Source organism: Cololabis saira, chromosome 5 (assembly GCF_033807715.1).
Source record: "Cololabis saira isolate AMF1-May2022 chromosome 5, fColSai1.1, whole genome shotgun sequence".
NCBI lineage: Eukaryota > Metazoa > Chordata > Actinopteri > Beloniformes > Belonidae > Cololabis > Cololabis saira.
In genome coordinates this window covers 37,190,607-37,205,672 of record NC_084591.1, presented here as the reverse complement: position 1 = coordinate 37,205,672, position 15,066 = coordinate 37,190,607, and the positions used below count along the sequence as shown (strand labels likewise).

At 40.4% G+C, this 15,066-nt stretch overlaps 1 protein-coding gene and 1 long non-coding RNA gene across 3 annotated transcripts; one reads left to right on the top strand and one right to left on the bottom strand.

Annotated features, from left to right (window-relative positions):
* Window positions 1–1,300: 1,300 nt before the first annotated feature.
* Window positions 1,301–8,150, bottom strand: nr2f2 (nuclear receptor subfamily 2, group F, member 2). 2 transcript variants are annotated; one of them, XM_061721895.1, is made up of 3 exons: window positions 6,855–8,150; window positions 5,377–5,922; window positions 1,301–3,346 (listed from the first exon to the last, which is right to left on the bottom strand). In XM_061721895.1, exons 1-3 carry the CDS (start codon window positions 7,303–7,305, stop codon window positions 3,072–3,074), a joined length of 1,272 nt encoding a protein of 423 aa, XP_061577879.1. In that variant the 5' UTR covers window positions 7,306–8,150; the 3' UTR covers window positions 1,301–3,071. The 2 variants fall into 2 exon arrangements, with proteins under 2 accessions (XP_061577879.1, XP_061577880.1); XM_061721896.1 differs by having other exon boundaries at window positions 5,377–5,904.
* Window positions 8,151–9,548: 1,398 nt separating this feature from the next.
* Window positions 9,549–14,548, top strand: LOC133444264 (uncharacterized). Its single transcript, XR_009782712.1, has 2 exons — window positions 9,549–9,881; window positions 11,662–14,548. It is a non-coding gene; the product is annotated as an uncharacterized LOC133444264 (long non-coding RNA).
* The last annotated feature ends 518 nt before the right edge of the window (window positions 14,549–15,066 follow it).

Sequence of the window (15,066 nt, the reverse complement as noted above, 5' to 3'; positions counted from 1 at the left end):
GTTACTCCTCATAGATGTTATCTATCTTAGAAGTCCCTTAAACATTTACGTGAAAATAGAGAAGCGACACCGTTTGGAGCAAATAAAGCGGTGAAGTTTTTTCAATGTATTTTTTCTTTTGTCTTTTTTTTTCTTTCAGTATTTGCCATCTTGCCTCCGTGCAGCTTTAGGGTGGGTTTACAGTTATGCTATGAAATGTTATTGTCTGTTCAGGCACTCCGCCTCATTACAAGTCGTATCTTATTTCAGAAGTTCAACAGACGCACCAGACAGAAAGCTTGAGTCCTGCATTTGCCAGACAGAATTAAGAATATCACTATATATATATATATATATATATAGGGGGGGACATTTTTTGTATTTTTTTCCCCTTTAAAAGAAATCCCTTGGCCCCGCAGCAAAAGGTGAAGGCGTTGGAGCAGCCTGTTGCCTGATTGATTAATTATTTTGTAATTCATTAATCTCTTTCATAGGCCAAAAGGGCAACATCCTGCTACAGCAAATTGACTCCAGTTCCTCCTCTCAACCCGACCACACACACACACACACACACACACACACACACACACACACACACACACACACACACACACACACACACACACACACACACACAAACGTATACAAAGGCAAGTACAGGCACACATTTAGTGGGTTTAAAAAAAACATGAAAAGCTGGTGTTTTCAAATTCATAAATTATAATTTAATACCAAGAACAAATTTACAGCAGAATGCTTGTTTACAATAAGCTAACACAAACAAACAAGAATTGTGTTCAACTATAAACTTTCACACACACTCACATATATCACTTGCAATTAATAATAATAATAATAATAATAATCATAAAAAAAGTATCTATACGTTATCAATACCCTGCAGTCATATATTTTATATATTTATATAAAAACGTGGGTCAGTTTAAACTGTTCATAATTACAATCATGTATCATTCTCTGGTCCATATGTGGCCACGAACAGCCCAAGATCAGTGTTCAATCAGTGATCCCTTTTAATTCAACCACAACATGGTGTCTTCGTTTGTGTTGAAGAAAAGCCTCAAAACAAGGACAAAATGCTAGCTTCCAGATATACACACGCATGCACTCATTCCCTCTTACACACACCCTCACACACACACATACACACAAACACACACCACGGCACCTGTCAATGACCAAAGGAGCAATAACACTAAAGTTAAAATATCAGCTCCTTTTTTTTTTTCTTTTTTTTTTAGTTTTCAAAACCTGCTCACCCTGTTTAAGTCTGCAGCCAATAATGAGTGAATGTTGTTTCTTTCCTTTTTTTTCTCTTTTCTGCTTCTTTAAATACAAGGGCTAGTGTGTACTGAATGCACAGAGTATATCTATACAGTCCAAAAAAAAGAAAGAAAGAAAAAAGAGAGGAAGAGAGAGAAAACATTTACATTTATATATCAAAGGTAAAATAGGTTAGCGACCTGTGGCCATGCATTCACAGTCTAAATATACATGGAAACGAAAACATTTGTAGTAATATGTATATACATTAAAAACATAACTTTCAGTGCTACTAGCTAAGTCCGCCACTCAATTTTGAAGACGTATTACCGAGAAAAAAAAATGGCAACCACAGATTTTTTTTTCTTAATCACATATACTTTGTATAAAGGAAAAACTTGTTGAAATATACTGACCTATATTTACAAGAATACTGCCTCTAACCAGTGTTTTTCAAGTGAAATACACGACTGAAGTCTAATTGTGTTCCCCCAAAATGTTGTAGGCCTACTTTAACAACGTTTTGATAAGAAATCACATTATGCTTGTCAGGCACTTAATGCTTGAAGTGAATAAAGGGTGACATTTCAGGGACGCTTTGATAATACTGCTATTAAACACTACTCTGGCTAGACTTCAAACTTTTATGACCCTTGACCTCGCCAACTTTCTTTTTCTTTAAACCAGCCAGTTCTGCTTTCTCCTTTCTTGCACAGCTAAAGCATTGAGAGCAACCTGTCTCAAATATGTTTATAACAGCATGCCTATACTGGCAGATTTCTTCTGTTTTTTCTTCATTTTAGCTGTATTCAATTGGAAAATGTTTATATCTGGATCTGAATGAAACAGGGAGAAATACTCGCCCAAAAAATCCACATCATGTAAACCTGTCAAATCTGCGAGCATTCAAATTATGAATTCAAATTTCAAGAGAGCTTATGTAGGTTTAGTCAAAAGTAAAAGCATATCCTGTAACTTCATAAAAGTTAAGAGCGTAAAATGTTTCAGCTGGATCATACAGTTGAACATGACCTCAAAAAAGAAGAAAAAACACTCCCTTTTTCCTAAATGGTCGTCCTAAGAATATAAGTGCGCTTGCAGCATTAAGCCTGGATCATAAGTCTATTCTCCTATTGCTGTGGTTTTAATTCTTTTTAGAACTTTTGTCTTTACATTATTCACCTGTTCAAAATAACTCAATGTCTTAGAAAATAACACCACCTGTACTACAGAAATCACATAGGCCGGTTTGTAACCAGAAAAGGAGGAAAAAAAGAAAGTACAAAACACAGCTATACATGGACACAGGACAAGTCATTTGAGGAAAAAGAAAAAAAAAATCACGTTTTGTATTTTCCCTTTCTCCAGTATTTTTTTTCTTTTTTAACCCAAATTTTCCATTTTAAATGCACTTAATACTTTAAATTTCCTTATAAGGATCAACAAAATTCCTCCTCCTTTTTTTTCCTAATTTTCTTCTTTCATTAAAAAAAAGTGGATCAAAGTAGGTTGTTCTGCGTGAACACTGGGAGCTTGTATCTGCCATTTTGAAAGTTCAGTGGATGTCTCAATTTTTCTTTCTTTTCTTTTTTCGGAGTGGGGTGGGGTGGGGTGGGGGGAATTCACAGTCATTTACGTCAATGTCTTTCTTCATGAAAGCCAGCTCCGTGTAACAGCCGGTTAGTTTTTTCTTTTTCTTTTCTTTTTTTTTTATATTCCTTCCACAAAAGCAGCTATAATCATTGTAGTCTCGCAGTCCCCCCCCCCCACCCCAGCCCCACCTTTTGTTAGTCTGTCTCCTTCTTGGTTTACTGAATTGACATGTAAGGCCAGTTAAAACTGCTCCCCGAAAGCAACATATCCCTGATGAGAGTTTCAATGGGGGTTTTACCTACCAATCGGACGAAAAATAACTGTTCTATGACCGAGGAAGAGACTGTGCGGAGGGAAGGCAAGCGGAGTAACAACTTCCCAAACCGTGTTGGCTGGTTGGGATACTGGCTCCGGACATATTCCTCCAGGGCGCACTGGGACTTCTCTTGCAAACTTTCCACATGGGCCACATCTGAGAGGCCACAAGCATCTGAGAGGGGGGGAAAGCAAATAAACATTAATAAAGTGTTTCTCTCACCAGGAGCTTTTCCCACTGTGGTGATACACTAAAGCGAAAATTGATGGCCTGACATCGTTTTTTTTTTCTTTCTTTTTTTTTTTAGAAGAACAATTATTGTAGGAAATTAATCAAACCACTTTATTTGATGATTTATTTCAAATCAATTAAATTGTCTTGAGACTGTTTTTTTTTATAAAGAACTGAGTTGTGTATTTATTTTTACAATACATGATTACTTTTTAATATATATAATAAACAAAATTACACCCTTCTTCAAAGATAATGCAGTTACTTTGATTTGATATTATCTTTGTTATCAGTATTATTATTATAAAATATGAATAAAAATAGGTCATGGTAAGGCAGCAGAGTAACATTGCTTTTCTTCCCCACTACCCTAACTCTTCGCCAGTCATCCCATAACCATCACAAGTCGCTTATTTCTCTCGCTGCAGCCATTTAAAAGTGAACTAAATAATTAAGCGTATTCATAGCTGAAGACTGTGTTCTCACATGGGCCTTTCTTTCTCGGTCGGAGGTAGAGCGGGGAGGACAGGAGGGGGCGGGAGAGAGAGGGAAACACACGGAGACCTACTGACCTTTACTGAGCTGAGATTTAGCAAGAAAAATGGGCCCACAGCCTACGGAGTTGCCGTCATACTATACAATCACAGATGCAATGCTATCTAATGCTACTGCGCGTGGGCGTCACCTGAGGATGTGCCAAAACAAAAAACCCAACAAAAGAACTAAATAAAATAAATAAACGCTTGTATGAGCCTTGGTTATGTTTGTAAAGTGTATGCGTTACAACAAGCAAACCACGAAGGTGTGCCCCTCAAGCGCATGCAGGTCGCTGTCAAACCCTCCGAACTCAGGTGAAGGGGACAAATGATGCCTTCCCGAGACTGTTAATGTGTGATAATAAAATGTTGAGACGTGAAATTCAATTTCTTTTTATTCTGTCTTTGGAAAAGCCTTAACAAACTACCGCAAAGACCAGAAGTGGCTTATTGTAGAGCGGCATGAAATATAGAGGTTATGGCTCGAAAGTATCATTTTTATTTATTTATATATTTTCCAAGGGTCCCTTTTTTCCCCTCTCTTTTATTTACACATTTAAGGCTATGGCTAATGCAGGAAAATAGCTGAGAAGTTTGGGTCATGACCTAGTCCTGGAGCGAGTCCAGAGGCGCCTCGAGTCCTGCAAGGCGCTGAGCATATTTCTGCAAATAAAAATTAAAGCCGCGCCTCCTGTCACTGCTCAGTATCACACAATCCAGCTAGACACTGACATATTTGCAATTACAGTGTGTGTACGCGTCCTGCATGCTTTTTGTCCGTGTGTTTCTGCGTGAGTGTCTGTGCGTGTGTGTGTGTGTGTGTGTGTGTCCCTGAATGACAAGAGAGCGTTGAAACCTGCGCTTTGCTTTTTACTGTGTGCAAATGGGACATTAGGCTTGTCTTTCTTTTTCTGCACCCCTCCCCCTCCGAGTCTGACATCATTTATATCTGTCATTTCTTACAAACAAGACGTGGGGTACACACGTTGATAAATGCTTTTTTTTTTTTTTTTTTTTAAATATTCCAAGTGTAAAATCCATCTGTGACTTATTTAATATTCCATTATGATCTGATTTTAAGATACTAGGATCTTTTTGTGGCAATTTTATTTAACGCCAATTTCTGTTTGTAATATCAGCGATACTAATTTGTTGTTAGTTTAATTAAAATGGATCCTCTGGGACCATGCACGTCACTGTTTTTTGTTTTGTTTTTTGTTTACTGAATCCTAAAGTCTGTGTATGCTATTTTATATTTTAGTTTGCAGGGCCCTATGCAACGCCAGGGGTCATGGAAGCAGCACAGGTGGACATTTAAAGATGCAACAGGCTCAGTGCAGATGTATTTAGGTCAGCGATGACAGGGCAGATGTCAGTGTGCAGGTTAGCAACATTCACACACTCTGAACTTTGAGTGTGCCACTTTGCATGTCTTACCTGTGGTGAAGAGCGCAATTGCCTTTAAGCAGCTATACTCAGCAGAGTCAACGTGCAAAGCTTTAAGCTTTTCCACTTGTTCTTGGAAGATCCTAATGTGGTCCATAAAGGCCACCACTCTGTCCGCAGACATGGGCGAAGCGTGAAGGCCAGCCGCCGCCAGGAGAGGAGCCACATGCAGGGGCATGGAGCACTGCGCAGCGTTCAGCACAAATAACTCACTCCACGTCAACCTCAGCAGAGCCACCTGGTCGGTTATCTGCAGGTCTGGAAAGAAGGGAATATTCCTGGCCCACTCCACGGCGCTGAAGAGCATCCTGGCTGCTAGTTCACAAATGTTCTCGATGCCCATGATGTTGTTGGGCTGCATGCACTGGCTGCCATAGCGGGACGTCGGGTAGGGCTCCGCTCTCAGCAGCAGGGAGATATATCCGGATAGGTAGGAATGGCAGTGGAGTGGGTCTCCGTTTGTCAAGGCGAACTGGCCGTGGTGTGGCTGTGTGGGTGGCACTCGTCCCCTTTGCACGGCTGCAGTAAAAAGAGAAACTACAGATATTGAAGCCTGAATTCTACAAATCATCCTCAACATTAAAGCTGTTTTTTTAACTACAGCACTCAATGTATACATAAAAAAATAAGAGCAAAGCATGTTTTAATTATTTAAAAGCAAAACGCACACACACACATTAACGCACACTATTATTAAAAAAGACCCCCCCCCCCCCCCTTCTTTAACCAAAATGATGAGAAATAGAGTGCTGAAAAAGAAAGAGATGGGTTTTTACACCTTATACGCAAAACGTGCACATGTCTAGCCTTAAAATTATGTTATTCAGCAATAGCAACATGAGCCGGCTGTGAAGGAACACAAAGACGGAAAGAGAGACCTTACATGTTTAACCCTTAACCTACTTAGCAATTCATCTGCTTTTACCACAACATGCAGGCCAGTTTTTATACAAAATCAAGAAATTATTTCCACTGCGTTATCCGCAGATTTTGCATGCACAGTTACATCGTGTGTTCAGATTGGTATACACAGTGAACTGGATAAGCGGCATAAATGTAGCCAAAGCACGCTGTCTGTTAATTCGGCACCCGCCATAATAGCGCAGAAGGCTACATTGTATCATCTATTCATTTCTGATGTATCTTTAACGCCCCATAGTCTCGTCTAAATGTGAGCGCAATAGCCAGAGCCGGGGCAAGCAGGGGATGGATTTTATTTATGAAATGTGGCGCTAGAATCCTGCCGGAGCTCGACGCTAAAAAAAAAAAAAGGGATCCGTCCAGCCCCGTCTCAGCCACAACACAGAGCGGCTCCATTGCACGCTCCTGACGCACACCCTCGACGGGGAGCGTCGGGAGAAACACGAGCCTATATGGGGGGCGACATCATCCTATAACATTTCGTGTCTGGACGCACAAGGACGGACAAAACACATAACATGGATAGATAAACAAAAGAGTCCCAATACCTTCCCGTCTCATGCCGACTTTAAGGCATTTTTTGAGGCGGCAGTACTGACACTGATTGCGGTGGTGCTGGTCGATTGGACAATTCCTGTTGGCACGGCATGTGTAAGTGAGGTTCCTTCGTACGCTCCGTTTGAAGAAGCTTTTGCAGCCCTCGCAGGTGAACTGGCCATAGTGTTTGCCGCTGGATTTGTCCCCGCAGACCACGCACTCGATGTGCTGCGGCTGTTTCTCCGACTGCTGCGTCGTCTGGTTGGCCGGCGTGGACTGCGTGTTGTTCGGGGGTCCCTGGACCGGAGTCTGCGGGGTCGGAGGGGCCACCTGGGAGGCTGTCAGGTTCAGCTGGCCCGGCTGAGGGGTGGGAAGAGATAGTCCTCCTTGGGTCTGCGAGGAAAGGGTGCCTTGGGGGTCAGCCACATCGTCCTGGGAGCCTCTCCACACTACCATTGCCATATCTATCAGTCAACGTAAAGAAACTTTTTGTCTGCCGTTTTGGTGTCGCGGTGTGAAGAATGTCTCAAGGAAATGCGGCAAAAAAACTGTGACTATAACAACCCGGACAACACGAAATGTCAAATCTAGAGCCTATACGTTGAATCCACTCTGAATCTCCCGGAAAACTGTCGATTTATTGCTGTCGGAGAGGTTGCGAGGCACGTTTTTTTTTTTTCAAAACTGATGCGTTGGCGAGCTGAGTCGCTGCTGCCTTGCGCTTAAAGGCCAAGTCCAGGGGCGCTTACAGCCAGCCATCCAGTACACCCATCAGTGGGAAAGGTGGGTTAAATATAAAAAAAACAGCATCAACCGAGGTAGCATGGACTGTTCAGTGGATGATGGAGCAGGCGGGCAAAACACTGCTCTCGCAGCAGCAGCATACAACAATTGGAGAGCACACTGTATCAGCAGTCACTATCAAGTTCCAGCACAAAATCGCCAACTAGGTTTAAAAAAAAAAGACAGAAAAAAAAAAGGAATCGCCTCTTCTTCCTTTTTCTCCTTGTGAGGTAGCGCCAGCAAGCGCGCAGCTGAAGCCAATGTTTTGAGAGCTTGGATATATGAAGACAACTCTTCCTCAGAAAAAAAGAGAAGCCAAAGCACTAAAACAAAACAAAAAGGAAAAAACAAAGATCACAACCCACAAACCTCCTCCGTGCGCTGAAAAATAATCAGAAAAGGAGTAGAGAATCAAAGTGATCAAATATGTTAAAAAGGCGGAGGTTAGGAAGTGATTTGCGATTGGTAGGAGCCGGGCTGGCAGAATGCTTTCTCTCTGATCAGCTCACTGAGCTCTCTATATAGTGAACTTTGACACGACTGCTGCAACTTAGCACACGTTACCATGGAGATCGGCTGCCATATAAGGAAGGAGAGTGTGTTTGACTGGTCAGAGCTCAAGCACCGCCCCCTCAACCCCATTGGCTGGTCGGCACTTGTGCTACTTGGTACACTGCCAGAGCCGGCGCGGAGGTCGAGAGGGCCGCTTGGTCCTAAAGGAAGACAGGTTTCAGGTCTGCTCGCTCCAAATCGCCCAGACTGGAAGATATATTGAGATATAGCCGAGTAAGCTTTAGAAAATCACATGAATAAAAAATATTTGCCTCATATCGCGCTAGAGTCTTTCCTTTAGTAACAACCTGAAGTAGACGGAAATATGCAATAATATCTAAAATATACAGTTTCAAATCATGAATAGGTTCATATTTTGATCCTCAAGGTGGGATATTATAGGATATGGAGAATCTTAACGAAACCGCATGTATGCACACGAGAGAAAAAGATGGCTTTATAACTGTATGAACCTATAAGAAATAAACGGAATAATTGCAAAATCAAAAAGCTGGTGTATGTTGTTTTCAAAACAATAAAGCTGATACATGAATAAAAACTGAGACCACGTTGACAAAAATCATTCCGTTTATTTGTAATTAGTCTATAATTTACTTATAAGATAGAGATAATAGACTCATGTGTTCAGGGGTGTATACGCCATGACTGAGTACTTTTAGCCACATCTCTCACATCCCATTCCGCATCTCTTGTGAAAATGTTAATCTGAAATCACCCGCCTGTACATCCAACCACCGAAAAAAATGTCCAAATCCACAGGGTCAAAAGGAGCAAGTCTGACCCTCGAAATTCAGAGCGTTGTCCCAATGTTGTCAAAAACATGAAGCAGTCATGGCTATAAACACAGAGGGCATTTCAAAATGTCACTTGAGGTCATAGCCCCTGCCCTCCCCATTAAGGATAAGATGATAGTAAAACCAAATTCTGAGAAACAACACACACACATACACACTCACACACGCACACAACGCCGTTAGTGGTAATGTATACTTTATAACCTGTCAGGTGTTGCCCGGGAATAAATGTATAGACAGAGTTTACGATGATGAGGGAAAAGTAGAGGATGCCTTGCTTGTAATTGTGTCTGTTCAGAGTTGGTGCCTAAATGGATAATAATTTTCAGCCTTGTAAATGCAATAAACCTGCTTTACTTTCAGCACAGCCGGAGGCTATCAAAGTTAAACTGCAGGTATAACTTCAGAGTCACAGAGATAAACTTCCTGGCCAGTGTGTTGCCTGCAGCAGCGGCTGCTTGCATTGTCTCTGGATGTACTACAGTATATGGCTGCCCCCTAGCGTAGGGATTTTTCGCTCCGAATGAGATTCAATTTAGAGGAGCCGTCCGACGCGGAAACAGCTTCAGTCTCGCACATCGGGCAAACTAACGAGCACCACTTATTACTGATGCTCGTTTGTTTAAATTCTGTTTTCCATGACTTGGACTGCAAAGCTTTCAAAGCTGCCAAAGTTGGATTTACTTTTTTTTCCTCCCCCATTTCATTCAGTCCCAGTGGTGGTATTTAGACCAATTATGTCTTTTATTCTCCAACAAATGAGCAGATTATATTTTGTATGTATTACTCTTCTTGTCGGTTTTTATTTACAGATCCCGTGAATATGGAAAGTCTGTAAATAAACACTCCGCCTGCATCGATTTCGCGGAGCCAGTTTTGCTTCAGAATGTGAGTATTTGAATTCTTGATTTTTATTTACCCGAATGGCTGTCATTTATTCTTCAATCTAAAGTAAAAAAATACATACAAATAAAAAGAAAGCGTCTGCTTTATAATAAATAGCACATTTCGTTATGAACAGACCTTAACGCGCATATATACCGTGCGTAATACGGGCGACTCAGGCAGACATTTTCGCTTAATACCCTCTTTTTAATTTCTAATTATCACAGCAAGACCATGTAATTTGCAAATACTCATTCACAAACTTATTTGATAGTGAAAATTAGGTAGGATACTGTATTCTAATAGTAACAAACCTACCAAATGCATATGTTGCTGATTCGTCCGCAGCGGGATGCATCTTCTCTCTTATTCAGAATATATTTAGTCTTCTCTTTTTCGAGACTGTGAAACCCGACAGAAAACAGGAAAGCTTCCTCTCCAACAGACGGAAACAAACACAAAAAAAGGCACGCTGTTTATTGGAAAACGGCAATGTCTGATGCTCATGCAAAAACTTTGGAGAGCCGAAACGCACGACTGATTCACGTCATGTGTTGCTTGCGCCGGGAATTGGAAATATAAGTTGACGTGCCGTCCGAGCAGAGTATCATTTGACTGCCTCTGAAAATAACAGGCAGTCTGAGCCTTACAGCAGCCAGCGGAGTTCTTGTGCGCCTTTTCTCTCCTACAGTAATGTGGCCAAAGCGCGCTTGTACACCGCTGCTTTGTGTGGGCTATTGAGGAGAGAGGGAGGGAGGAGGAGGAGGAGGGGGGGGCAGCAGAACAAACACCTGTCTTTAAGTGGACCGAGAGAGTCTGCATATTGGACATTTTACGGAGATTGGAAGAACTGGAAAAGGAGATGAAGGGCAATTTAAAATAACCTTTAAATATAAGCAGATAATTTTTTTTATTATTAATTTCTTTAATTAAATATCCAGTAGTTTATTCACAACAACAGCCACCATTATTATTCTTATTATTGTTATTATTAATTTATATTATAATTTAACAAGAATTCCTAGACTATAAATGCATAATAAACCTCCTAAATCACAGAAATACGTTCACCTTTTTCCAAGCTCCCCCTGATTTGCTCTTACGCTTTTCCAAAGCTGTCGTCCTGCAGTTTTTACCTCCCGTACTTTGAAAGTTTTCCAGCGTATGTGGTGAACATGTTCTCCCTTCAAGCGGAGGATAAAAGCACCCCATGCTCAGCAAGCCTGCGCGCACACAACAATAGCGCTGCCCAACGGGATCAGTATCGATTAAGGAGAGGCAGAGGATGTCGCCTGCACTAAATATTTACTGATCACACACGAATAGCCGGGTCTTTAACGATTTGTTGTGTTCCGGCACGGAGAAAAGACTGGATCACTCTATTATTGTTGGTAAAACAAAGAACACACTGACAGACAGGAGTAGAGATGTGCTGATTTGAGATGGTTGCAGTTAAATGAATCGATAGTGAGAAAGGTAATGGTTAAGATCTGCAGACACGGGGAGGAAAAAAATAATAAAATAAAAGCTTTCACTCCTTTAAAAGGTTAAAGTTGTGCGCGTATACGTAGCAAGTCAACAGATAGTACAGTGGAAACAAATACATTAAAATATCTTACGGGGTAATTTCTGTTTATGTCTAATGAGATAGACAATTAAAAAAACAATTAAAAGCGGGGGGAAAATACCCTAAAGATCCGTCCCACATTGGTGTTAAAAGTCAAACGCAAAAAAAAAAAAAGAAAAAAAAGTTGACTTTAATCTTATCTTTGCTTTCACCAAGTCCTTCACGCAGATCTGTGGATACTGACCTGGAGGTCTGCAAGTTCCCGGCCTGATTAACCCTTCCAGACCCGCGCAGGAGCAAAGGTTAACCAGGCTAATCAACTTCAAGAGTCTGATTGAATTAGATGACTGTGGAATCGGGATAGAAACGAAATTGTACCACTTCAAAACACCCTGAGGAGAAACACTGGTCACTTGTTGACAGCCGATATACAGTTCAAACCGAGATACACATGACAGATGTAAATGACGGAGAAATAACGGAGCCTCAAACAGGCAACAGGTGCAAAGTGCAAGGTTAAACATTTTCAGCTTATGGTCAGCATTCAGAATCCCTTATACACAGATAGTTTCATCCTGCTTGATACAGATCACTTGATTGATGATATTGGTGCCTAATACGTCAGAACATTTTAATCTTAAAATTGCACATTATCAATCAGTGCTCTTTTACGCTCTTGAAATAGTTTAATCTCGTGTTTCTTTATCTCACTGAGACATTGTGATGCAGATATTATGCAAAAAAATGAGAAAAACACCTAATCAATCATTTGTCTGCTTTTAAAAGTTGCTGCATCAATGTAGAAAATGTCGGCTGAACAAACAAAACATGACATTTCAAAAAGTCCTTTTAGGAACATAAACAAACATTTTTAATACAAGAATATCATAATAGTTAGAACTAAAAATAAACCCACAAAAAAACAACATAAACATGGATTTTCTTGCCCTAATGAAGTAATTTATATCTTTATTTTGAATATTTCCACAGTTTACATGTGGTTATTTTCTAATTTAGCTAAAAAAAATATAACACTACAAAGTAAAAAATGCATTCAACCATTATAATTAATACACTTTTATGATCATTTGGTCTGAGTGTACACATATGCAGGTAGTTTATCGCGTGAGAAAAAAAATGTGCATAGATTTTTTTTAAAAGTGTAAGCAGATACGTTCCTGATTGAGTTCATTCAACAGATCACTTTCTGTCTGTCTGTCTGTGTGTGTGTGTGTGTGTCTGTCTGCCTGCTTGCCTGCCTGCCTGTCTGCCTGACCGCCTGCCTGTCTGCCTGACCGCCTGCCTGCCTGCCTGACCGCATGCCTGCTTGTTCGCCTGCCTGCATGCCCCAAGGGCCAATTTCTAGAAAGGCAATAGATTCCACATAGATAACTGTGTTCAATTTGCCAATGACTGATTATAGTGCCAATTTAAACAGATAGGAATCAATTTGTCTCAATGATCACTCCTCAGGCTGACTGCCAGCATGCTCTTAATGCTTTTGCAAATGCTCATTGTTTAAATCATTGCTGTTGGGATTGAAGTGATCAAAACTGCTGAGAGAAAGATGAGAGGTGTGAGCGGCGTGTTGGTTTGGCTGCTAAAGACTGCATAGATGGAGCATGCATGGCGGTTACTTCAGGCAGCAGCATTGTTGCAGCAGTGGGTCAATGGTTTAATTCGGGGGACTCGCTAGGAAGGTCTGTGTAGGGGAATTGTGAGATAAGTGCTCTCTAACCCACAGAAACTGCTACTGAAGTACCCTTTGGCAAAGCAGCTTAAGTCCTATTTGTCCCAGTGGAGCAGCACAGTGACCATCAGGGCAATGCTGCACTTGGACCAGGCACTTCTGTGTCTCTTTGAACCCTTGCTTTTCTTTATAAAAGGGGAGAGCGGGGCGTCCACTCGCCTCACACTTCTTTTTTTTTTTTTTATGCACTTGGAGTGAAAAAGTTTAGGAGAAGACGCCAGAGAGAAAGCAGCGGCTGCATTCATTCCTGAACCAGACATGGCTCACATGTGGCCCCACAGGCAGCAGACACAGTATTGGATTACTGTAACTCAAGGTGTAATGTAGTAGCAGCGGGTAAAGTATAAAACTACACAAGAGTATAGACGCCTACTTCAGCTTTAGATGACCTTTATAGAATTATTCAGAATCAAACCAAGTAGTTTATTTTGTCATACAACAATTCTAACTGTCATTAAATAATCAATTTGACCTCTGCTTACTCATCCTCACATCTCCAGGTTTGACAATTGTCACGAGTGTCTTCGTCTTTATCGGTCATTATTGTGCGTCTTGTACACACAAATACAGGTCAGTCTACTCATGCTCAGATTGTTGCACTTTTTCTTTGCAGTGTAGGAAAAAGAAGGTATCCATGAGTCTGTGTGGTACGTATACAGCCGTGAAATGATCATTTAAGTTTTAAAAGTTTGAATTCTTACTGAAACAATACTCTGTATAAGTGTCCATGCTACATCTGCTGCCTCAACGACTATTAAAGTCTGAAGAAATGAGCTGCGTGTCGGCAGATTTTCTCTTTATTTACACCACAGTGCCTAACATTTTTACATAAACAATTGATTTATCCTCTTTAAAACAATATTTCATTGTGCATTTCAGCTTACAATGCTATTGTTTTCATAGGAAAATGCAGCTTTGATTAAGAGACAACACATATAATTAGACGTTTTGATCTCTGTTTATTTCAGCTTCTGACTTCATAGATTTTTGAACTTGCACTGCATGTGCTGTTCACATATTTCAAAATAAATCCTAAAGTATCGTGTTTTATTGTGACTTCATAATTGTTCAGACACAACTGAAGAATAAAAAAAGTATATTTTGAGTGGATCTGAATTATATAGCGAAGAAGAATGTGCGAGCTTGGAGCTTCATGTGAGTCCCACCCCAACTAAACCATGGCAAAATCACTTGTATGAGGCTGAGAAGTCCGTCCTGCATGGATGCTTTGTCATAGGAAAACATTTCTTTGCACAAGGGCTGTAGACATTTTTGAATAAAATCTCTGAAAATCCTAGACATTGTTTCATATTAAAATTGTTTAAGTCACAGATTCAGGATTTCTGAACAGAACCTGTTGTTTAATTCGAGTCCTATTTGACCTGCGGTCCTTGTGAGTTGATGGAGAGCACAAAAGCAAGATGGAATGTGCAAGGAATTTGGTAAGTCCACCATAAAGGTGATATTTCCATACTGTATGGAAAGAGAAAAAGATTTCTTTGTGTGAAGCCAACCACAAAGGGAAAAGGCATTTCTGAACAATGGATTTACATGGTCTTGGTAGCTTTATCTTCATGTGGGGGCATGATACCGTCTTTTAACTTTAATTTATAATGCAGAAATCAATAATGAATAAATGTTAGACATTCAGCACTGAAATATGATTAACAGTGAATGTCATCATTCCCAGAGCTCAGAAAACATCAGAACTTTCTTTACTCTTAAAGTGATTTTTTTATACATTTACATATAAAAAAGTTTTTTTGTTTTTGTTTTTTTTTGCCATTTTTTCTTTTACAGAACTTCCAGATGTGTCAGTACATGTATTTTTGTCTTTGTGCTAGGCAACAGAACCTTTTCAGTAAGTCTTT

Coding starts and splice junctions, on each gene's coding strand:
- nr2f2 (XM_061721895.1), bottom strand. CDS start 7,305: ATGGCAATGGTAGTGTGGAGAGGCTCCCAGGACGATGTGGCTGACCCC. Junction 5,923..6,854: donor AGTCGGCATGAGACGGGAAG/GTATTGGGACTC, acceptor CAATATCTGTAG/TTTCTCTTTTTACTGCAGCC. Junction 3,347..5,376: donor AATTGCGCTCTTCACCACAG/GTAAGACATGCA, acceptor CCCCCCTCTCAG/ATGCTTGTGGCCTCTCAGAT.